We start from the raw sequence: 26,019 nt of genomic DNA, 5'->3' as shown, positions 1-26,019 counted from the left end.
TATCTAAACTATTGAAATATTATCGAGCCATATTTCGCCTGTAAAATTGCATCACATTTGCCACCATGGGGACATAAACGGTATCCCACGACGACGGAACAGTCCCTTGGTTATTCCATTATGTAATTTACCAGTCACCAATCATAAATACCGCACCTGCAGTCACACAACCAATGTACACTACTATATTTTAATAGGGACTCCTGAGCGACAGGGACACTCGTGCGGCTCTGACCTAAATTCACCAACAGTAAACCGTGGAATCATGGAAACTCACTAACACTTCACACCGTGACGTTTGCTCCCAGTAATTTGCTAATTATTTCGGGCTAAGGAGTATTTCCACATGACCGAGTTCCACTAATCATTTAAGTGATCACAAAAATCTAGGAATTCCTTTAAACGGGGCGTTATACCCAAATGCGCATACTCCAAATTTAGTACAATACAAAGACCACATAAGCGATGGAAAATCCATACACAGCCATGTGTCAGTGACACAAGCCTGCATTTAGTGAATCAAATAGCTCCAAGCATGAAGCAAAAAACTTGGATCCAAAATGCTAAGGGTGAAAGGGACATATCAGCGGCAAATGTAATGCCGCCTCCACCTAACTACTATAAAAATTCACAAAATATAAACTGTGCAAGTGAGATCAAAAAGGTCCATAGTTTTGGATAGCTATATTAAAACAAAGCATAAGAATACTATTCACTTGACCTGAGAAGTCAAATACAGTTCATGTCAAAATAATTGTACGCACCCCCAACCCCAATGTATGCCTGTATTTTTCACGCGCGAAGGTCATTTTTGACAACAAGTGATACAGTGCAAACACAAGCCGTTTTCCTAAGTAATAATACTGAGGGGAAAAAAATGTGTACTAAAAAACTTGATGTAATTCAAAGTAGTTGCCGTCCTCGCCGCTTTTGTGATATTCTACTTGCTTTGACATCACATGTCTTCCTTACAGACTTAAGTATTTCACTGCCTACACACAGAGGGGCCTTGAGTGGCCGACTGGCCGAGTGGTCTAAAGCGCTCACCGTTCCGGATCACTGCCATCTCACCTCTATCTGCGTGGGTTAGAATATACGGCTCGGGTAACGTGGGTACGTGAGAAAGCCTGCCACTAGCTTCTCGTGGGTCGGTGGTTCTTCCCGGGGTTTTCCAGAGTTCTTCCTCCACCAGTTATACTGGCCGCCATGTATAGCCTATATTGTGCTGAAAAATGCAAAGTATTTATGGGAGGTGTACATGCCTCACATCAGTTTCAAGAACAACATAAGCCATAAATGATTAATTCACAAATGTATCCATATCTTTATTTATCAAACAAGAACATCTGAAAGTCACATCATAACCTTATATTAAAAAATTTGACATGGGCCAGTTTACAAAACTATCCTGGGGCCCCGAGTGGCCGAGTGGTCTAAAGCGCTCTCCGTTACGGATCACTGTAATCTCACCGCTGTCTGCGTTGGTTCGAGTCTCGGATTCGGCCAATGTGGGTAAAAACTATCCCTGTCACCAAAGCATTCTACCGATTAAAGTTGTTTATTACAATTGGTTGTTGTTGTTGTTGTTCTCGGGTTTAACGCCATTTTTCAGCACAAGATATGCTATACATGGCGGCCAGTATAACTGGTGGAGGAAGAACCCTGGAAAACCCAGGGAAGAACCACCGACCCACAAGAAGCTACTGGCAGGCTTTCCCACATACCCACGTTAGCCGAGCCTTGGACTCGAACCCACGCAGACTGAGGTGAGATGGCAGTGATCCGGAACGGTGAGCACTTTAGACCACTCGGCCACTCGGGGCCCCTATTACAATTGGAGTATTAACATATTAAGCTCCCAGACTGGGTCGTTTATAAGGATTTAAAACTGAGTTCTCCGCTAAATAAGGATTTAAAAACTGTTAAAATCCGGGGAGACAATTCCATAATGTTGCTGCTGGATACCTAAAAGATTTATGCACATACCTGGATGTTCTTACGTTTGTGATATTTACAGAGTAAGAATTTTGTTTACTATCAGATCATTTAAGCTAGATGGATATTTCTTGTTTAAAATTTTGAATACTTCAGGTGCCACGGACTTCATCCTTCGGATGTGAAGAGCTGATACATTGGCCAATTTCTAGAGTTCCGAGTTTAGCATACAAGACGAGGCGACGCGAATGTCATCTACCGACATGATCCGAATTATGACTCGAAGATGTGAATATACAACCAGACTTTACAACTGAGGCTGCTTATATTACCCAGAAATAGCCCGAGTGTTTCGAATAAAAAGGGTTTATCACGATCGATTTACCATTGAGAGGACTTATTTTTAGCGGAAAAGTTTCTAATCTTCTTTTTTTTTCACGCATAAAATGACTAATAGAATTTGTGTGAACAACTCAAAAACGACACCACTGTGTGTCACATTAATGGTATTTGTGCGATTTTAATACCAACATCCATTTTTAAATAATAATAATAATAATAATAATAATAATAATAACAATAACATTTCGTCCGGATTTATTTATTATGTACCGCACCTAGTAAAGCTACAAACAAAACCAGTACAGCTGAGGGGGAATTTTCCCAGGTAGCCAAAGTGGTAATAACTGCGAATGACGTTATAATAGTAACTAATAAATCGGGATATATATTAACAGCATGTGATATTGGCTTGGCGCTACCACCCAAGATATCATAATGCTAAATTACACAGATATATTTGTTTAGCGTGACTATGCCTATGATGGAGTTCTCCGCTATTTCTTGACGATATTCTCTTTCACAATAAGTATTTCAAATATCGCATAATGATGAAAAGTGACGAGATGTTCCGATTGATATGTTTACAGGTGGCGCTGTTACTGATTAATTACGTTTATGGAGATTATGCAGTTCAGAGGAAATGCGTTTGCGCGAATTGGGATCAGTGGTTAAGATCATCGAGCTAGTTCGTTCCGTTTTGGACGTCTCTTTGATCAGGGAGGTTGTCACAACATCAGAATGCAGATTTTAATGGATATTGCCGATTATTTCCAAAGCGTTTCGTCACTGCATGTTTTGATCGGCTTTATTTTCATCTATTTGGTCTATTATATTTTGTTTGTAGTGAAGGTAAGTATTCGAATGCAAATTTTCCCCACCCAGTATTTTGATCACATGCATAATGTTTACTTATGAATTACGTCATATATAATTTCTCAACTATTTAGCGAAAGTAGGATTGATTTAAAGCTGTTTGTGCATCCGTTATAAAATTGTTGAAAATGAAAACCAATACTGTTTCTCCAGCTTATTTGTCACACCGTAAGTAAATATTTGTTGACCCATTTCTTCACATCGACATCCTCACTATCGCGACGTTATATTTAACGACCCTTTGTGACAGAAGTGAAATTTCTTATCCTTAAAGCTCTCACAAGTTTAGAAAACTTCCACCGGGTACCCGTCAGACCTAACGATCGGTTACTCGGATACTCGATCAGAGGGAAATTATGTTAAACGTGCACAAACTTAAAGTCAACATTTTTTATAAAAAAATTCACGGTGTCCTATACTACCTAATGTCATCGGGTAAAAAATCTAAGAATTCATTCTCATTGTCCGATAAAGTCTGAACTCTTCCATCATCACCTAGTAAATCGACGTAGTCTAGTCATAAATATCATCTGACTTCCTTTCCTTATCCTCACTGTCATATGTGGTTGCTTATTTAGAGACTGAGCTTGAGCTTTCTAAACAACACTTTCATTATGCAGTTTGTAAAATGTTTTCAAGGTTGTACCTAAACACATCATTTTTGTGGCAAGATCAAATAACCACTCACCGTTACTTTCCACTGTCCCACACTCACAGCTCATATTAAGTTGTTTTCTCATGAGATTAAGGTTAGTTATTTACAGGAAGAGGCAGACCTCTGATTGTCATTGAAAAGGTACATGTATCTATAGCTCAATCAAATGGATTGTCAGCTTGAAAATAAAGCAAGTGCTGCCTTTACAAGCTCTGGCTGAAAACTCTTATCAGGTAAATCCTATGGCTCGTTTTATTACTCTGGTTATTATCAATGGGCAGGTACCCAAGTTCCCGGATACCCAGTGGCATTCTTTACATATCCTTCAGGTTAATTTGGTTTTCTTTTGCAGAATAAAACTGTTAATCACTTCTTGTCATTTAACTTTTTTTTTTTTTTTTTGGTATGATGAAAACTTGACAACTCGGTCCAAGACAAATCTGTCCAACTCTGATCTAGTCCTGATTCAGTTCACCTTTGTGTGCTTTCATCAAGGCCATTTTTGGGCGAATTGTTATGGACAGGTCACATTGTGCATGGCTTTGATGATTGTCAGGGATTACATCACAATGCCACTGCATGGGAACCATGAAGAGCAGGAGCGTTCACAGCATAAATGAAATTAGTGGGGACCAGTGACCATGAAACTTGTCCAAATAATTGGTCCCTTGGAAACTATATTAATAAATCTAGTGCAAATGCAAAAATCCTAATCTGTTGGCATATAATGCACCAGCCGATATAGGTCAGTGTAATGTGTTAGAATAAATCAGTAATAAATCAATATAGACCCTGATATGTTAGCACATTTAGTTGTTTACAGTATTACTTTACTGTTAAACATGTATCTGTTGTAATTATTATCCTGAAAGATACAACACTGATATTTCCAAACAAAAATGGAAATCTTCTTGAATCTCACTGTGGCATCAGAACTTTCAACCTTGTTTCATTAGTTTTATAATTTAATTATAGGTGCATATGAAGAACTACTGTGTAATTTGCAAGACGTTTGGACATTTTTTCATGATGCATTACCATGTGTATTACAGAAGCCATGCATTTCCTGTCATGATGAAGTGTTCCGGAAATTCCTGCTTGATCACTGCCCCATGATCCAGGAAAAATTCTGGCCAACGGTATGGTGCTTTGAGAGTCGGGCTCAGACAATCATGCGGACCTTAATTAAGTCAGTCCCTACAGTCCAGTATGAAAGGTAAGACTGGGTAGGGCTGGTTGAGTCACTAATATTTTTATCTCTGCAGACTTGAGCTTGATCCTGAAGGCCAACATGTATGCAAGCTATATATGACTTTTAAGGTATTCTCTTCATTACAGACTTCATTGTCTCCAGTCCAATTGTGAATGGACCTAAATACTAGGGGTGCTCAAAGATTCTCTGTTTCTGTGTATATATTTCTGTAATTGAGTTTTGATGCCAATACTTCTGGTGTGTCACACAGTGAATAAGCTAGAGTTCTGATTATTGTTTAGTTTTTATCCAGGACATGGAACTACCAATTTGAATTTAACATTTCACTGCATGACACACCAGAATTGTAGCCCTTGTATTCAATACAGGTAGAAAAGATAATATTGAATGATTGGTAAAGTGATTTTATATAGGGAACAAATCTGGAATGTCTTCTTTTACGCTGATATATATATAATCAGTGACAGGATAAAATAATCAGCATGGAATTGGCAAAGGGTGGGGGCAGATTTTAAACTATGCTAGTTAGCCACTTGATGTTTGTTCATTTTTAGATCATGAGTGGGTGTTGTTTTTCTTTGTTATGCCTGTATTGCTTCTGTTGTCTCAGATGAATATTAAATTAAAGTCTCGTGGGTCAGTGGTTCTTTCTGGGATTTTCACGGGTTCTTCCTCCACCAATTATAATGGCCAACATGTATAGCCTATCGTGTGCTGAAAAATGTCGTTAAACCCGACAACAAAAATTCAATTTAAAGAATAAAATGTCAAACCACTAGTGAGTGTTCACGACCGCAGATTAAAGTAATTTGTATATTGTAGTATTTTTTATATCAGCATGAGTATTGATATGGGAAAAATATTTGTATGTTGATTAATCATTTCACCCATACTAAATACATCAACAGCATATTTGAAAATTATCCATAATCTTCGTCGTTCACATCATGAAAATTCTATTTGTAACTGATCAAACTTTGCATATACACAGTGGGTCAGTTTAACCCTATAGACATTATAAAAATGAAATCACAATTTAGAGGTTGAGCATTCCTTATTCTGCTTTCAAATAGTTCTTGAAAATTATCAGTGACCTTAAACATTGAAGTATTGATGGAAAGTACTTCAAAAAGGTGTATCGAGGGCCCCAATTGGTCTAAAGTGCTCACTGTTACAGATCATTGCCATGTCGCCTCTGTGTGGTTTTGAGTCTTGGGCTCAGTTAATGTGGGTATGTGGGAAAGCTTGCCAGTAGCTTCTCATTTGTCGGTGGTTCTTTCCAGAGTTTTCCTCAGTTCTTCCTCCACCATTAATACTGGCTGCCATGTATAGCCTATCTTGTGCTGAAAAATGACGTTAAGCCCTACAACAACAACAAATATGTGTATATACTGAATATTTGTACATTTTATCCATAACTTGGTCCTTTAGAATGCTGTGAAGAATAGCTCGTTTATCTTAATACTTGCATCAAAATAAATTATCTGTTAGAGTTCCAGAAAATTCCTTGAATTTTAAACTTTACAAGAGTTAATTATTGGTCGTTGAGGATTCTCAAAAATTAAATATCTCAAAATGCGACTCCTTATGTCCTGCTTTTCACTGAGGATATTAAACAGGGTCTGTCCATCCAGCTGTTATTTCATCTTTATTTTACATTTTCATTTTTTTTTCAAAGACTTTTTTAATTATTATTAGTCTGTTTCAGACACATTTGGTATGATTTTGTATATTCTTATTAGTGGATTTCAGACAAATTTGGTATGATTCTATATATTCTTATTAGTGGATTTCAAACAAATTTGGTATGATTCAATATATTGTTATTTGTGGATTTCAGACAAATTTGGTATGATTCTGTATATTGTTTTTAGTGGATTTCAGACAAATTTGGTATGATTCTATATATTATTATTAGTGGATTTCAGACAAATTTGTATGATTCTATATATTCTTATTAGTGGATTTCAGACAAATTTGGTATGATTCTATATATTATTATTAGTGGATTTGAGACAAATTTAGCATGATTCTATATATTCTTATTAGTGGATTTCAGACAAATTTAGTATGATTCTATATATTCTTATTAGTGGATTTCAGACAAATTTGGTATGATTCTATATATTTTTATTAGTGGATTTCAGACAAATTTGGTATGATTCTATATATTGTTATTAGTGGATTTCAGACAAATTTGGTATGATTCTGTGTATTGTTATTAGTGGATTTCAGACAAATTTGGTATGATTCTATATATTTTTATTAGTGGATTTCAGACAAATTTGGTATGATTCTATATATTCTTATTAGTGGATTTCGGACAAATTTGGTATGATTCTATATATTTTTATTAGTGGATTTCAGACAAATTTGGTATGATTCTATATATTCTTATTAGTGGATTTCAGACAAATTTGGTATGATTCTATATATTATTATTAGTGGATTTCAGACAAATTTGGTATGATTCTATATATTGTTATTAGTGGATTTCAGACAAATTTGGTATGATTCTATATATTATTATTAGTGGATTTCGGACAAATTTGGTATGATTCTATATATTTTTATTAGTGGATTTCAGACAAATTTGGTATGATTCTATATATTCTTATTAGTGGATTTCAGACAAATTTGGTATGATTCTATATATTATTATTAGTGGATTTCAGACAAATTTGGTATGATTCTATATATTATTATTAGTGGATTTCAGACAAATTTGGTATGATTCTGTATATTATTATTAGTGGATTTCAGACAAATTTGGTATGATTCTATATATTTTTATTAGTGGATTTCAGACAAATTTGGTATGATTCTATATATTATTATTAGTGGATTTCAGACAAATTTGGTATGATTCTATATATTTTTATTAGTGGATTTCAGACAAATTTGGTATGATTCTATATATTCTTATTAGTGGATTTCGGACAAATTTGGTATGATTCTATATATTTTTATTAGTGGATTTCAGACAAATTTGGTATGATTCTATATATTATTATTAGTGGATTTCAGACAAATTTACTATGATTCTGTATATTGTTAATAGTGGATTTCAGACAAATTTGGTATGATTCTATATATTGTTAATAGTGGATTTCAGACAAATTTACTATGATTCTATATATTTTTATTAGTGGATTTCAGACAAATTTGGTATGATTCTATATATTCTTATTAGTGGATTTCAGACAAATTTGGTATGATTCTGTATATTGTTATTAGTGGATTTCAGACAAATTTGGTATGATTCTGTATATTGTTAATAGTGGATTTTAGACAAATTTAGTATGATTCTATATATTCTTATTAGTGGATTTCAGACAAATTTGGTATGATTCTATATATTATTATTAGTGGATTTCAGACAAATTTGGTATGATTCTATATATTATTGTTAGTGGATTTCAGACAAATTTACTATGATTCTGTATATTGTTAATAGTGGATTTTAGACAAATTTGGTATGATTCTATATATTATTATTAGTGGATTTCAGACAAATTTGGTATGATTCTGTATATTGTTATTAGTGGATTTCAGACAAAGTTGGTATGATTCTGTATATTGTTAATAGTGGATTTCAGACAAATTTGATTCTGTATATTGTTGAGACCATAGCTGAGTTTGATTGTAAATGTTCTATGTCTTGATTTAGCACAGTTATAAACCCTGATTATGGAATACATCAACTCTCATTTCTTCAGAATTATTCCCTTTATTATTATTAGATTTCATTGTCAGTTTATATCTACCTCCTTGATATGATGACACTTTGGGTGAACCTGATTGCGTTCCAGGTCGTTGTTTAACAGATATCTGGCTGCACCAGATTGTCGGACCTATCTCTTTCTTTTCTGCTCAATGAATCTTTTGATCATATTGAGTTCCAGACAAATTTGGTATGGAGGATAATATGGATGAGACTTTGAGATAAGTATACGAAATACGGGTTAATATGGATGATACCTTGTCTGAGATAAGTATGCAGGATAATATGGATGATACCTTGTCTGAGATAAGTATGCAGGATAATATGGATGATACCTTGTCTGAGATAAGTATGCAGGTTAATATGGATGATACATTGTCTGAGATAAGTATGCAGGATAATATGGATGATACCTTGTCTGAGATAAGTATGCGGGTTAATATGGATGATACCTTGTCTGAGATCAGTATGCGGGTTAATATGGATGATACCTTGTCTGAGATCAGTATGCGGGTTAATATGGATGAGACTTTGTCTGATATAAGTATACAGGTTAATATGGATGATACCTTGTCTGAGATAAGTATGCAGGTTAATATGGATGATACCTTGTCTGAGATAAGTATGCAGGTTAATATGGATGATACCTTGTCTGAGATAAGTATACAGATTAATATGGATGATACCTTGTCTGAGATAAGTATGCAGGTTAATATGGATGATACCTTGTCTGAGATAAGTATGCAGGTTAATATGGATGATACCTTGTCTGAGATAAGTATAAAGGTTAATATGGATGATACCTTGTCTGAGATCAGTATGCGGGTTAATATGGATGATACCTTGTCTGAGATCAGTATGCGGGTTAATATGGATGATACCTTGTCTGAGATAAGTATGCAGGATAATATGGATGATACCTTGTCTGAGATAAGTATACTGGTTAATGTGGATGATACCTTGTCTGAGATCAGTATGCGGGTTAATATGGATGATACCTTGTCTGAGATAAGTATGCAGGATAATATGGATGATACCTTGTCTGAGATAAGTATACTGGTTAATGTGGATGAGACTTTGAGATAAGTATATGGGTTAATATGGATGATACCTTGTCTGAGATAAGTATACAGACTAATATGGATGAGACCTGGTTTGAAACTAAATGTCTGCCTTCAAGATCTTTGTTGCATTTCAGCCAAATTTGGTATGAGGTTAATATTGACGAGACCTTATGTGAGATTGAATGTCCGCCTTCAAGATGATTGTTTAGTAGAGTTGTAGCCACTAATTGTCACACCCACCCTTTGCATTTCTGCACAGTAACTCAGTTAACTTTTACTAGATGTTTGTTATGCAGATGAATGTTGATGAGATTTTGAGTGTCAGCATTCTCTATCATCATTTATTGGAGTTATAACTGACATTAATTTCTGCATAATAGCCCCCTTAATTGTGCTGGATTTTAGCCAGATTATATATGCATTTGGTTTTCAGCATTCTGCATCATTTGATCCTCTGACTGTCTTTCCTGTTTTCACAAATTAAACTCCGTAATTATTGAATTTCAATCAGATTTGATGGATAGCTTGATATAGATGATTCTGATACCAATTCATGCCAATTGCTTGTTAATGTAAGACTTTTGTAACACAATATAGGTCAAAGCAACCTCTTTCACAAACACCAACTAATAACAAGAGTTAAAATTATGAAGATGGGCCTGTATACATCTTCACCCATGAAACAGATTTGTGTAATGTTGGTTGAGACAAAATTTACACATCAAATATATGTTGTCAGTTCACGGACCCCTCAAAAGGTCCTTTATTATGAAACCCTTATTTTCAAGACATTATTTCTTGTTTTCCTAACTTTGGATAATTAATAATCATTAACTTTTATGCAATCGTTTTTAAATAACCTGACTGGATGGCTGCATCAGCTCAGTATTTGGCCCTCTGCTGTATAGGTTGGTTTGGTTTTGTGGTTTTAATGTTGTTTTTCGGCATCTGATATGCTATACATGGTGGCCAGTATATTTAATGGAGGAAGAACCATGGAAAACCCCACTGAAAGCTACTGTCAAGCTTTCTCAAATACTCATCTTCTCAAAAATCATTAGAACAGTTTAAATCAAACTTGATAGGAACGTTCCATCTTCATTAGAGTTATTATTCAGGTGTCTCTCCTAGCAACAATGGGGCTTTCATTGAAAATGGCATGAAAAACTCATTTTTGACCTTTTCTGAAAATGTTTCTCAAGTCATACTGTATCAGAATCCATATGGAAAACCCTTTTTTCTTTCCTTAATCTCTACAAAACTGTATCTGTAGTGTTCCCATAACAATGTAATTGTTTCCTTAGTAGCATATAGAAAATGTTTTCATTTTTTTCCAGGAGATTCAGCCAGTTTCAGTAAATTTTAGTATGAATTTTTGTTAGGACATGCATAATCAAAATTGTGTTTGATGTGGTCCTGTTGGTAATACTGGTTTCCATAGCAACTACAGGGCTTTACTTTTCATCCTGGAGTCTGATGATATTTACATTGCTACTTTTACTTTAGACCCAGCTGCTTAACAAACCCCACAAAAAAAACAACCAATTCCCTAATGAGAGAGGTCCCCTAAACCTACTGCCTACTTTTGCACTCACCCTCCATCATTAATCATAATGGAGAGCCCAGTAACTATATGGGGAAATCTATCTGCGGCTTCTTCTCCAAAATGGATGAGTCATTTTTTTAATTAGAGTTGGCAGGAATGTTTCCTAGGACATGTTATATCAAAATTGTACTTACAGTGGCTCACCTAGGAATGGTGTTACTTCCTTAGCAACCAGGTGGGTGTTACTTCCTTAGCAACCAGGTGGAAACCCCATTTTTTGACCTTTTGTGCTAAGCCATAATTTTATTCTATATGGAGAAATATCATACATACACAAACAAGAACATTCTTTATATTCTAAGAGTACAGTACTAAAAGAATCTGATGGCCCGATGCCAGTGGTCCTTCAAACTTTTAGAATGAATCCCTCTTATTTTCATTGAGTTCAGGCATGTCCAGAAAACAGTGTTATCCAATTTGCTTCAAAGAAACCTTAAGCTTGCAAATGAAGTACGACATTTGTATGGTCCGGTTCTTGGAAAACACATGCAGATTATTAATACTCAACTCTTTGCTGGGTCAATTTCAAAATCTTTCCACATTGTAAGGATTATCGGTTTAATTGTATAAAGAGCTCTAAACTGTTTGTGTACAAAGTGAAGCATATGACATATGAATGGGGAGCAGGGATATCTCTGTTCTCCATATTTGTTTGGTTACTTATAATTAACTCACGTTTTTGGCACAAATAATAATAAAACTGTTTCTTGTTCACGCTGACCTAGTAAGGCATTGCTGTTGAAATATATACATGTAGTGCCATGAATATTAAGATAATTTTCCACATCATTAAAAACATTCAATACGATTGTTGAACCTAAATGAACCGAGATAATTACATTATAGTTAAATCCAATTTTTTAGTTAACAAAATGTCATTAGAGGTGTTGTTGATAACAGCCATCAACAAAATAATATCTGCATACATTTTGCATGTACACTTTTCAAAAAAAATTAACATGTAGAATTTTGGGATAGGCTTCCAAGGTTTCTTTCATTTGACAATTCCATGGTAGTTAATTTAAGAGCTCCCATCAATTGAATTACCTGAAAATGTATACATTTGTTTGATTTTAATTAGCTCCACATTTTATGTAACTTTATTAATGAAGAATGTAGTTATCATGATGAATTTATTTATAAAACGATTATACATATACTTTTTTTTATTTTTTATATTTTGTCACAATACATGTATATGGACAGTTTTAAAAGAAATCTCCTCCATCACAGATCAACAAAGCAAAATAATTAATTGATGTTCAGTTGTATAGCACTCAAAATGATTAAAACATCAGCTGTGTCCCTTATCTGTCTATTGGGTTACTGAACAACTGACATCCATTATCAAGTTAATACCCAGTTATTGATTTGCTGTTCTGTCTTTTACCTCTTGTTATAATAGGATTCCACATGCAAGATATGTCTTTGTTAAATGTATCTGACAATTTGGCCAAAACATTTCCATGATTGTTGTAACATTGTTTCACACTGTTACATATACTTATGTACATGAAGAAACAAATAGATTATTCAACCAGGCATACTATAGACACGCATATGGGATGGGTTTTATGATATTATAAGGCTAAACGTCCCTGTTTCTAATTGATGACCCAAGCAATTTTTTCCCCACATGGTTAAAAAAAAAGAATCATATATATATATATATATATATATATATATATATATATATATATATATATATATATATACTCATATATATATATACACACACACACACACACATATATATATATATATATATATATATATATATATATATATATATATATATATATACTCATATATATATATACACACACACACACATATATATATATATATATATATATATATATATATATATATATATATATATATATATATATATAGGATCTGCCTGCCCTAATTTTAAAACCAGTGCTATATGAAACAGGTTTTTTTGTGGCCTAATAATTAAGAAATTTTTGTGGATTTAAAATCTTAAAATGGTGTTGTCCATTTGGGTTTTTTAATACAGCGATACTAATTCAAGATTTTTTTAGCAGACATGTTTCTCAAAGGTTAATAATATTGTTTAAATAAAATATTCTTGGCATTATCAATAAATCATCCTCTTGTGTTGTGTTATATAATGTGCGCTACAACCGACTCATATCAACTTTGGCTATTACTTTGATTTGTCATATTTCATATAATATTTGTATGGAAAGTAAGTACAAAATGAACAGAAAAACCAACTAGTTTTCCTAAGCAGAGATGTGGAAATGTATAATTCAACTGGAATGCATAATTTATTTTAACTTTGGTTTCTCATCCATTTGGCAAATCTGAAAAGTTGTAGGAACCCAAAAATGAAGACAATGAACCCCCAGCAAGAAAACAAGCTAAACTTGGATGCAAAATATGACAAACGCCATGTTTGCACATTTAAAGAACACTGGTTGAATATGTTCAGGATACAGTAAAAATGTTCCATCTTTTTAAAGTCCTCCCAATTTTGCTGACAGGTACAAACATGTTAAAGGTAGATTTGATTTTAGTTATATTGAGTCCTTTGAAAACAAAGACCATTTAAGACTACTGTATATTTTATTAAGATCATTCAATAAGGAAACAGCAGTGATTAAAAATAACAACATTTTTCATGTATCAAACTTAAAGATCATACATATAACTCTGCTTTGTACTGAATTTGATATTCCTCACAACAGCTCTGCAACTTGGACCTGCCTCCATTAGTGGGAGACAGGTCCTGTGTCTGACACTCATCAACACTATTTTCAAGCCCTGGTTGATGACAATTTCTGCTTTTGACCCTAAACATTTTAACCATGATCCAGTACTGAGTTCTGGACTCTAGTAACAGTGGTCATCTGGATAATCTGCACCAATATTGTCTGTAATTGTCAGTCAGACATCTGTTGGCTATATATACCTATGTAAAGTTTCATGTATTCAAGTTTCAAGTAAACCCAATGCACAGCTTGCAAATTTTAGTGAAGAAAGGTTCTTTGTACAATACAGTCTACTAAATGGTAACAAAAACTCACAGAAGAGTCGGGTAAGAAATGAAACTCTTTCAGAAATCATCAGTTTGTATGGGTAAACTAAGGATTGCCCACAAATGTTAGATGGTTGGTTTCTACCATCAGTTAGTGATCTGGTCATTTAAAAGTGCATGTTAAAATGTGTTTGAACTATTTAACAATTAATATAAAATTTTAATAAAAAGTACAAATTATTACGAGTGGTAAATTACCAGCTTGCTGGGGTGAAAATGGATACTTCAGATTATTACAGCGCTCATTTTCCAGTGAGATTCTAACAACCTCAGATGGAGGGCAGATTAAGCTGGACTGGATGGAAAATGATAACAGCAAGTTTCCTGACAGACAGTATCGCCCCACTGTTATACTTCTGCCAGGACTTACAGGTATACATTCAAGCATGAGGATTTTTCAGATCAAACGGAAAATTGCTAGATATCAGGTAGATAATGAATTTAAAGATTGATTGTAACTGTTTCAAAATTAAATTCTTCATGTAACAAAAGGTACAATCAATCCAAAACCATTTGAAGATTTGTAGATTGATGCCCATTTTTTAAAAGTACCTTTCTTGAATATCTCTCCACAGGTAAGTGACATTATGCACAAAAGTATGTAAAAGTACCTGGTCAGCAATTAGTCATTGCATAAAATCAGAATGATTATTTAAAGTTTCAGATGTCCCAGTTAAAGGGTATTTATGATTTTTTTTTCTTCAGTTGGCACAGTTATTGAGATCAAATGGGTTTTTGCAACAAAATACCCCATGGTCAATTTGCATGAGGTTGTAATTCATTAACGGGCTTCCATAGTCTCTTATACTATTCACTCACTTGGTAATTTTCTATCATATAATGGTTATTGCAATTAATAAAATTTTATAAACATTTTTCTTTTTCTTTATTTAATAAGAGACAATAATAATAACAACCCCATTTTAGAATCTAATCTCTTCCAGGTTTAAAAGATTCTGCTAAAAACAAATGCCATACAATTACATTGTATTGTATTTATAAATAGTTATTATTATTTTATCTTATTGCATCATTTCTAGCTGTAAAGGTTTGTTTATTTTCTAAGAGAAAACATCCCTAACTGAAGGAAATTGTTCCTTTAAATGTTCCCATAAATTTTGTTGCCCACATATAAAGAAATTTCAGAGTTTTCCTTGCCCATTTGGCATTTTTACTTTCCATGCTTTGCACATGAACATCCAAGTGAATGGCTATCAATGTTCTTCAAGAATATGACATTGATTTCATCTTGGATAAAAGCATAATATACCATGCTTTCATGATATTCATCAGAATATTTGCTTGCCAATGTGAACATTCACTTGCACCTGGCAGTGTGCTATGAAAATTTGAAGGTCTGGAAATACAATGAAACTTGTCAATAAAGAACACTCAAGGAACAACCATAACCTTCTTTATGTGCAAATATTCATTGTATTGAGGTTAGAGTTATATGAAAATTACCAGACTGGTTGAATATAGGTTGCCCTTGATGTTAGTATTATATGAAAATTACCAGACTGGTTCCATACAGGTTGCCCTTGATGTTAATATGAAAATTACCAGACATCATCCCATATAGGTTGTTTTTATGTTAAAATTACATGAAAATTACCAGTTTTGTTTCACATTAGTTACCCTTGATGACCATTTGTGTCTTATACAAATACGTTGATTGAAGTGGATTTCATTGCATTTATAAGTTATTTCATTTGCCCTTGTCAAATTTGACATTTGACCCATTTGACCTTGTCATGATTCAGAGACTTTTTTATAAGACAAATAGCGAAGATCATAGGTACATGTACCAGGTACATCCTGCTTCTACTTTTTTGCAGTTAAGTACACCATGGGTTGATATAAGATTCTGATTATGCATTCTTATACATTGCCCTCATAATTTGATAGTTATTTTTAAAATTTAAAGTGTACAACATTTGTTAATGTTATTGAAGTTGCTTCTGCTAGAAACACAAATTAAACCACAAATGATGAACCTGTGGTATTGTCTGTTGGACTCGTCATCATATTGTACCATCATATTGTCTGTTGCACTTGTCAGCATATTGAACCATCATATTGTCTGTTGGACTTGTCAGCATATTGAACCATCATATTGTCTGTTCGACATGTCAGCATATTGAACCATCATACTGTCTGTTGGACTTGTCAGCATATTGAACCATCATATTGTCTGTTGGACTCGTCAGCATATTAAATCATCATATTGTCTGTTGCACTTGTCAGCGTATTGAACCATCGTATTGTCTGTTGGACTTGTCAGCATATTGTACCATCATATTGTCTGTTGGACTTGTCAGCATATTGAACCATCATATTGTCTGTTGGACTTGTCAGCATATTGTACCATCATATTGTCTGTTGGACTTGTCAGCATATTGAACCATCATATTGTCTGTTGGACTTGTCAGCATATTGAACCATCATATTGTCTGTTGGACTCGTATCATCAGCACTGTAGATAGACAACCTCAGATTCGTTATAAGTTAACAGTTTATTTGACTTGCATCCCATTTGTTTTTATTCATCCTCAGACCTAAACTGACATTACCAGTCCAGTTTTTCTGTTTATGCACAGGTTATATGAGAACTTGCACTGGAAGGAAATGTAAATCTCTCACAAGCTTTTTTTTACAATTGAAAGCATGTAAACTGGATAAGACTTAAAGATGTTGCAGCATTTGGGAAGTGACTCATTTATTCCATCCAAGATGACGCTGATTTTGATGACACATCATCGGTATTATCATGGATACATGTTTTCATATAGATAAGTGAAGGTAACTGACAAAGAAGCTTACAGTAAAAGATAGATGCTAGCAATTTTCATGGTGACTGGGAATTCACTCAATCAGATTTGGGAAAAAAGGGAGAAACACTTTTTTTAAAAATGTTTGCAGTAGATTGCTGAAATTTGGGAATCTGCATAATTTTGACATTTTTAACATAAGGAGTAGAGACTATGTTTGGCCCTTGAGGATCTTTACAAGATTTGTGTGGCTAAGAGTAGATTGGCATTACCATTTTTATGAGGATTTTATAATAACCTTGAATAATCATAATATTCATTCAATGTCTTCTTTTTTTTTTCCTTTATTTTGAAGGGAAAAAGGTCATGTTTCAGTAATTAAGTTACTTTTTATTTTTTTTTAGAAGAATGCAAGTGAATTTAAGTGATGATATTGGACTGAAGTAAATAAAACCAAAATACTTTCATGTTTAATGTTTGGCTTTCAATCTGGACAGGTTCAAGCCAAGAAAGCTATGCTCTTCATTATGTGCAAGAAGCAGCCAAGCACGGATATAGGTAAGTTACAGTCAAGCATGGATATAGGTAAGTTACAGCCAAGCATGGATATAGGTAAGTTACAGCCAAGCATGGATATAGGTAAGTTACAGCCAAGCACAGATATAGGTAAGTTACAGCCAAGCATGGATATAGGTAAGTTACAATATGCTCTTCTTTGATTAACTGGGTTTTTATAAGGACAGTATTTATCTGCACTATATATATATATATATATATATATATATATATATATATATATATATATATATATATATGTATATATAATCATGTGGGCTGCCAGAGTGACTACAAATTACAGCTATACCAATCTATCTATCTATCTATGTTTCTGAACTCAGAATATAAATGTCAAATGTTGGGTGTTGCATAGTGGTGCTTGTTGGCTCGATCAGATAGGTATAAAATTGGGGTGGGGGCATAGGGGCTTGTTGGCTTTGTAATATGTGAGGGGTTCTTGTTGGTTCTTTCACATAGGTAAACGATTGGTTTGGGTGGGCAGAGGCAGGACTTGATAGGTATAATATTGGTGTGGGGCTTGTTAAGTCTGTTGTTTGGGGGGGGGGCTAGATTAGGGCTTCTTGCCTCTCTCATAAGTATAAGATGGGGTGGCAGGGGCATGGCTTGATCGCGATGGCACATACATCTAAAATTTGTTGAGACAGGGGTAGTTTTCTATCTCATTAAGAACCTGCTTCAGTACGACCATTCTTCCTTAATAACATCAAGTTTACACTCCACACAAATTTCAGTAGTCATTCTTCCTTAATAACATCAAGTTTAAACTCCTAACAAATTACATTTGATTTTGTTCTTCATTTAATTCCTTGTATCTTTATAGGACTGTAGTGTTCAACAACAGAGGCAATGGAGGTGCAAGACTCCTGGTAAGATGATTTAATGGTTAGCCCTGTATTGTGTGACTGAGTACCTACCATGGTGTGTCCCTGTATTGTGTGACTGAGTACAATTGTCAGGCCCAGTATTATGTACCTGATTGAGTTTTAGGGGGTGGGGGGTCAAATCCTGCTTTAGCAAAGAATCAATGGCAGGCCTTTTATTAGGTAACTGAATACTATTGACAGGCCTTGTATTATGGTACTGAGTGCCAAGGTCAGGCCCTGTATTGTATAACTGATTGAGTAATAGGTGAATCAGACCCTGTTTGTTGGTAACTGAGTTGCATGGTCAGGCCCTGTATTGTGCCACTGAGTGCCAATGTCAGGCCCTGTATTGTATCACTGAGTGCCAATGTCAGGCCCTGTATTGTGTCACTGAGTGCCAATGTCAGGCCCTGTATTGTATCACTGAGTGCCAATGTCAGGCCCTGTATTGTATCACTGAGTGCCAATGTCAGGCCCTGTATTGTGTCACTGAGTGCCAATGTCAGGCCCTATATTGTATAACTTAATGAGTAATAGGTGAATCAGTCCCTGTTTTTTGGTAACTGAGTTGCATGGTCAGGCCCAGTATTGTGTCAGTGAGTACTAGGGGCATCAGTCCATGTATTATGTAACTGTTTGAGTAACATGGTCATGCCATGAATTTAGGAACATGTTGAAACACAGTAAATAGGCTGTGTATTCAGGAAACTGTTTAGGCACAAAGATTAGGCCTTCTTTTCAGGAAGATGTTTGGGCACAAAGATTGGGTCTTCATTTCAGGAAACAGTTTAAGCACCCAAAAAAGTGCGGCCCTGCATCCAGTTAGCATTATGCATTGTATGTTGCTCATGGTCAATATTTAGTTACTATTTTTAGCTTTCTCCAAAACCACTGGACCAAATTTCAACCAAACTTTGCAGAGATCATTCAAATTTAAAATTGAATTTATTACAATGATGCTGATCAACTGCCACATATGGTGGTCATTGTTAAGTACAGACACACCTTTAAATGACTTATTCTCTATCAAGCACTTACAGACTTTTAAAGAAAACATTATGACAAGAATATCTTTAAAAAATTGTATTGATAATACAGATGTCATCAAATACGGTTCCAATAATACCCTACAAATAGAAAAATCCTCTTCAAATATGAAAGACACTATCCTCGCATGAAGGCTTTTAAAATGTGTACAAATGATGCTTGTCCACCATAAAAATGCCTGTTGTAACTAAATATTTCAAAAAATAAACATGTGACAGCACATTCTTGAAAATCACTGGATAGATTTTGATTAAATTTGACAGGAAGAATTCTGTCATGAAGCCCTTTTATGTTGGTATAAATAATATAGTTAAGCCATTAAATATGATCACGGTATGTATCAAGTATTTCATTATAAGGTGGCCTTGTTATAAGGTAATACTCTCCATGGCAGCCATGGACAGCAATATAACGAGGGAGTTTCTCATTATAAATCAGTATAATATGTGGCTACTGCTAACAGCAGTATGATGCGTAAGTGATGTCATTTACTTCATTATAAGATGGTCTAACTATAAGGTGATATACTACATGGCTTCATTGAGTTTTATAATGAAGGAGTGTCACTACAAGGTAGTGTACAATATATCTTCCATGGACACCATTATAATGAGGAGTACAGTTCTACATGAGTTGCTAGAAGAAGCATAATTTCTGTTAAGTATAAATTTCAAGAACACAACCATTCATAACTTGGTTATTGTTATGACTTGCTTAGTATTCTCTTGCCCATGTCCATATCAAACTCAGAACTCACAAAAAAAAGAGACCTCCCCCCCCCAATATATGTTTCATGCTAAAACTGAACTTTCTTCATTCCTGGAGCAAAAATATAATTATGTATTTGTACCATTTATTGTAGACACCTAGGACTTACTGTGCTGCTAACACAGATGACATGGCTTTAGTTGTGGCTCATGTCAAGGAAAAATATCCAGATTCTCCACTCATGGGGGCTGGGATTTCCCTAGGAGGGTAAGATAACAAAGATTATCATAATTTCTGTTACCAGTATACATGATTTTCATTTCTTTGTTACCAGTGTACATGATTTTCATTTCTCTGTTACCAGTATACAGGATTTTCACTTCTGCATTACCAGTATACAGGATTTTCATTTCTTTGTTACCAGTGTACAAGATTTTCATTTCTGTATTAACAGTATACAGGATTTTCATGTCTTTGTTACCAGTATACAGGATTTTCATTTCTGTATTACCAGTGTACAGGATTTTCATTTCTTTGTTACCAGTATACAGGATTTTCATTTCTTTATTACCAGTTTACAGGATTTTCATGTCTTTGTTACCAGTGTACAGGATTTTCATTTCTGTATTACCGGTATACAGGATTTTCATTTCTTTGTTACCAGCATACATGATCTTCATTTGTATTTTATAAATATAAAGGATTTTGAATACAGTTGATTATAGTCTTATGACCTGTCATGAGAGATCACCTGTCATTATGTTTTGGCAGAAGTCGTCTTTCAAGACAGGTTCCACTGTATTTCTCCTTGGATTGGATTTACATATTTGATACCAATATAGTTTCAATAGCTAAAGCAAATATGAGGGCTTTTAATTATAACATTCTAGATGCAGATCTCTTCATTCTTTTTCTGGTACTGCTCCATATATTTTAGACTTATTTCCGAGCAAAAGAAAGAAAATATATTAAATAAAATATCAAAAATATTAGTGATGGCATTTTATTTCTGATATTAAAAAATTATTGAACTGTCTAAACCCAAATGTAGTTTATTGGAACAATTGTCTTTTCCAGAAGGTACTAATATTTAAGGTGCATGATAATGTCTGTAATGCCATTAAAAATACTTCATTAAGGTAGCAGTATAGTCTTTTATTGTTTTTTTCCATCTGTGGTGGCATCAAGTGTTCAAGCTATTTTAAAGTTATGTATCATTTATATCAGTTACTACATTCATCTTAAACTCTTAAGTGTAACATTTATGCTATGATATGCACATTTATTTTGTGTTTTGCCTGTATCACCTCCTTAAGGATCATGAATAACAATGTTAAAGTTATACGCTCGAGTCTCCTGAAAATTACAAGTTTTCTTCATCCTTTGCTTTAATCAACAAGCGTTTTGGAAAATATTGCTATATATAAAGTTAAAGCAATTGATCTTGCTTGACTCATCTGCATATGCATGGTGGTCAACAATGCTGAAACTTTCTTTGAAATTTTATGAAAATAAGGTACTGACAAGCAAACAAATGCATGTGTGACATGAGGTACTGACAAGCATACAGTCTCTTGAGTGACACTGTGTCTGCATATATTTGCCTATATTTTAATGACAGAGGCTGCTACTGTTGAGATCTATGGACAAGTCACACATGTGACATGCCAGGTAACATTTGTTGGTGTTTATGTTTATGATGATGATACTGTCTAGCTATATGGTGAAGTCACACATGTGAGATGCCAGGTTATGTGTAACATTTGTTGGTGTTTATTTTTATGATGATGATACTGTCTAGCTATATGGTCAAGTCACACATGTGAGATGCCAGGTTATGTGTAACATTTGTTGGTGTTTATTTTTATGATGATGATACTGTCTAGCTATATGTTCAAGTCACACATGTGAGACACACGATTATGTGTAAGATTTCTTTGTGTATATTTTTGTCAGGATGTTACTCCTTAGCTACATGGCCAAGACTGGGAGGGATTGTGGCCTGTTGGCTGGTATGGTTGTCTCTATAGCCTGGAATGTGTTTGAATCGGTGTTATCTCTGGAACAGCCCTATCTGAACAAGTATGTTCTAAACAGGACACTGGCACGGAACCTTGTGGAGTCGGTCAAGACGTAAGTTCATTATTGGCCAGTTTAAATGCCTATGAATCATTAATGCTAACATGATAGTTGAGTGATAGTGGACTTGCTTCATACCTTTTTAGTCCCTAGTTCAACCCACAGCTGAAAACAAAGAGTTTTGGCCATCCATCCAGGATTAGCTGTTTTATGTATTTTATGGAGTTTTACTAAAACTTTGCTGCTAAAAAAAAAAATTGAAGAAATTTTCTACCAGTGAAAAAAAAAAACAACAAGCTTAAAACTTACTGAGACTATGTAGCAAGCCAATAGACCAGAACTAGCCTTTGCAATGCAGAGTAAAACAAAATAGATACAGCACTTGCCTATCATATGACCATACAGGATTCTTAATATATAAGTAGATGATCAGTTGACTGGCTTGGAAAGAACAAGGATTGCATCTCTCAGTGTATGCTTGATGTCGATTTGACTGGATTGGGGAGGGGGGAAGGCACATTGTTTCCATGTGTCCACTTTTTCTTGATGAAAACCAAGACAGCATTGTTCTTAAAGAATGTACAGTATGAAGTTTAAGAGAAACTTGAGTATTATGAGGCATACAATTATTGCACACATAAATATAGACAGACTTGTACTGTCAATGAGCTTAAAAGTGTTTGTAATTATGAAACAGACTTAATTCGAGTGGGCTAAAACTGCACCAGTAAAATGCATTAGAAAGTCTCATCAGCAGTTTTATTTAACATGAAGTTTGTAGATTTAAGAATTTTGTATATACCTGGTATTTAATAAATAAGTGAGGTGTCCACTTCAGATTTGATAAAGCATGAATCTTGTGTTTAAATCCTGTTATGGCTGATCAGCAAAAGGTGTAGATTTCAGTGCAGACTTTTCAACACAACTCTGACAAATGCAGTTGTTGTTGTTGTTGGGTTTAACGGCATTTTTCAGCACAAGATAGGCTATACATGGTGGCCAGTATAAATGGTGGAGGAAGAACCCTGGAAAACTCAGGGAAGAACCACCGACCCATGAGAAGCCACTGGCTGGCTTTCCCATGTACCCACACTAGCCGAACCTTGGACTCGAACCCACGCAGACAGAGGTGAGATGGCAGTGATCCGGAATGGTGAGCGCTTTAGACCACTTGGCCACTCGGGGCCCCCACAAATGCAGTAAAAGTCCATAATGTAAACATCACAGTATAACAACCTTGAATTATTTCAACTATTTTTTTTAGCTCTGTGCCATTTATACTCTTGTACTACTACTAAATGGTTTGAGTGCCCGCCTCATGTGCAGGAGGTTATGGGTTCGAACCCTAGCAGAGTCATACCAAAGACTTGTAATAATGGTACTAGCAGCTTCCTTGCATTTTGCTCAGCATTAAGCGGTTAGTGTTAGGACTGGTTGGCCTGGTGTCAGGATAATGTGACTTGATGAGACATGATGCTACATGTCTGCAGCATGATGCCCCAGTGCTAGACATCACTATAACTGATGCATCCGAGATTGACTCTCTACCCACTTAGGCCACCAGAATGGTTATATCCATGCACACATGCCCGTAAATGACGATATCTTGAATGTGACTGAGTTTATTACCATTCTAACAGACATAATTCTAATCCGATTTTTATCAACACTGGAATATAGGCTCATGTCATCGAGGTCATGGTATCTGTGCATATTAATGAGGTGATATTTAATTTGATTGGCTGAAATTATTACCTCTCGTGAAACCATATTCTTTACCTCTTGGATTTACTATCATTAAGATCTGGATGACTTTTCTTATGATCAAGAGATTGTGTATTAATTATTCCTTTCGAAAGAATTATTATCAGGTTAAATGATATCAGCATGATATAATGCCTTGGAACTGTATATATTGGATGTGTTCTTACATAAGCTGTTTAGTGAAACAGGCAACTGATGCATTTCGGCTAATGTGGGTATGTGAGAAAGCTTGCCAGTAGCTTCTAGTGGGTCGGTTCTTTCCGGGGATTTTCCTGGTTCTTCCTCCACCATTAATACTTGCTGCCATGTATAGCCTATCATGTGCTGAAAAATGTCGTTAAACCCTACAATAACAACAACCACTGTTACATTATATAAAGCAGGTGAGTGACATTTGTTTCTGCCTCAGCTTTGAATGCAGAATTTAGTTTTGATTTGGCATTATCATTGGTTGAAATCATCTAATCCGGCAGAGAAATGTCAAACCCTGCATGATGTAAATAATCCTGTTGTGACATAAATGTTGACTCATATTGTTATGCTATCACCAAAAGATGTTTTATGCAGGTGAAACATCCAGGTGTTTTTGTACACCCATGAAATACATGTTTTTTGCAAACTAAATATTTGTTTCCTGGATGTTTCCACTTCAAACTATACCTTAACTGATTCCAAATTTTCATTGCAACATGGATATAGATATATGATAGCTGGTGTTCTCTCTTACAGAAATTTACACGTCTTTGAGCCTCATTTAGAAAATCTGGATCATGTCCTTCAGGTAAGAATTTAGAAAAATGTCCTTCAGGTAAGAATTTAGAAAAATTGGTAAGAAGTTAGAAAAATACCATTCAGGTAAGAATTTAGTTTCAGATGTTATTATTATGATCATATTGATGGAAAATGTTCTTAACTTTTATTCAGAATTAAAATCTATTTATATATCAGTTATTTACAGCCAGTTTATTTAGCAAATCTGGTTTCCATGGGTATCAGGCAATTAGATTGTGCTGCAGGTTATCATAATTTACACATTATTGATTATTTTCTCTAGTATACAAAATAATTTTGAGCAAAATAGTTTATTAAAATTGTCAGTGTATTTGTAAAGTAAAGAAATTTGTCAAGGATTAAAAAGAAAAATGTTCTTTTTATGAAATATTATTTATGCAAAAAATACTGTAAAGAATAAACAGTTTGTAATTAAGTGAGGACACTAATGTTTGCTAACATTTTCTGCTGGCAAACATCCTAAATTTATTATTGGAATTGCTTTCCATCATTCTGGCCTAAATTTATTATGGGACATGCTTTCTACCAATCTGACCAAAAATTGTTATGTGACTTGCTTGCCATCATTCAGACCTAAAATTACTGCAGGACTGAAATATGCATTTCAGCAGTAGTATCAAAAGCAGATGTGCCCTGCTCTGTAAGTTTTGCTCTATAATGTAATATATTACAGGCTTCAACAATTCGCGAGTTCGATGACCGTTTTACAGCCAAAATATTTGGGTATGAATCGTGGGAGCACTACTACAGGGAGGCTTGTTTGCACGATAAAGTTCATGCCCTTGAAGTACCAGTACTCTGCCTGAGTGCTGCTGATGATCCCTTCTCACCACACCACGGTAAGTAACACCCTCTAACCCATGGGTCTTAAACACATGGCCCGCGGGCTGCATGCAGCCCACCAAGCCATATCCTGTGGCCCACAGAATGATTGGCA

At 34.7% G+C, this 26,019-nt stretch overlaps 1 protein-coding gene across 2 annotated transcripts in view; it reads left to right on the top strand.

The window, feature by feature from the left end:
- The first annotated feature begins 2,924 nt into the window (after positions 1-2,924).
- LOC149784737 (protein ABHD1-like) overlaps positions 2,925-26,019 on the top strand; it is a 34,225-nt gene continuing 11,130 nt past the window's right edge. Inside the window, exons 1-9 of one of the 2 annotated variants that reach the window (XM_089932765.1) lie at positions 2,925-3,126; positions 4,858-5,021; positions 14,733-14,851; positions 17,748-17,808; positions 18,650-18,695; positions 20,602-20,714; positions 22,404-22,580; positions 25,020-25,071; positions 25,756-25,921. In XM_089932765.1, the coding sequence (XP_089788891.1) occupies positions 3,016-3,126; positions 4,858-5,021; positions 14,733-14,851; positions 17,748-17,808; positions 18,650-18,695; positions 20,602-20,714; positions 22,404-22,580; positions 25,020-25,071; positions 25,756-25,921 (1,009 nt within the window). In that variant the 5' untranslated portion in view covers positions 2,925-3,015. Of the gene's footprint in view, positions 3,127-3,210; positions 3,319-4,857; positions 5,022-14,732; positions 14,852-17,747; positions 17,809-18,649; positions 18,696-20,601; positions 20,715-22,403; positions 22,581-25,019; positions 25,072-25,755; positions 25,922-26,019 lie in introns of those variants that run through there. The other variant, XM_089932766.1, reaches the window with a different exon arrangement.

The sequence above is a fragment of the Sinohyriopsis cumingii genome, chromosome 14, assembly GCF_028554795.1.
Source record: "Sinohyriopsis cumingii isolate HCF-2022 chromosome 14, ASM2855479v2, whole genome shotgun sequence".
Lineage (NCBI taxonomy): Eukaryota > Metazoa > Mollusca > Bivalvia > Unionida > Unionidae > Sinohyriopsis > Sinohyriopsis cumingii.
This window is presented reverse-complemented; position numbering and strand designations above follow the sequence as displayed.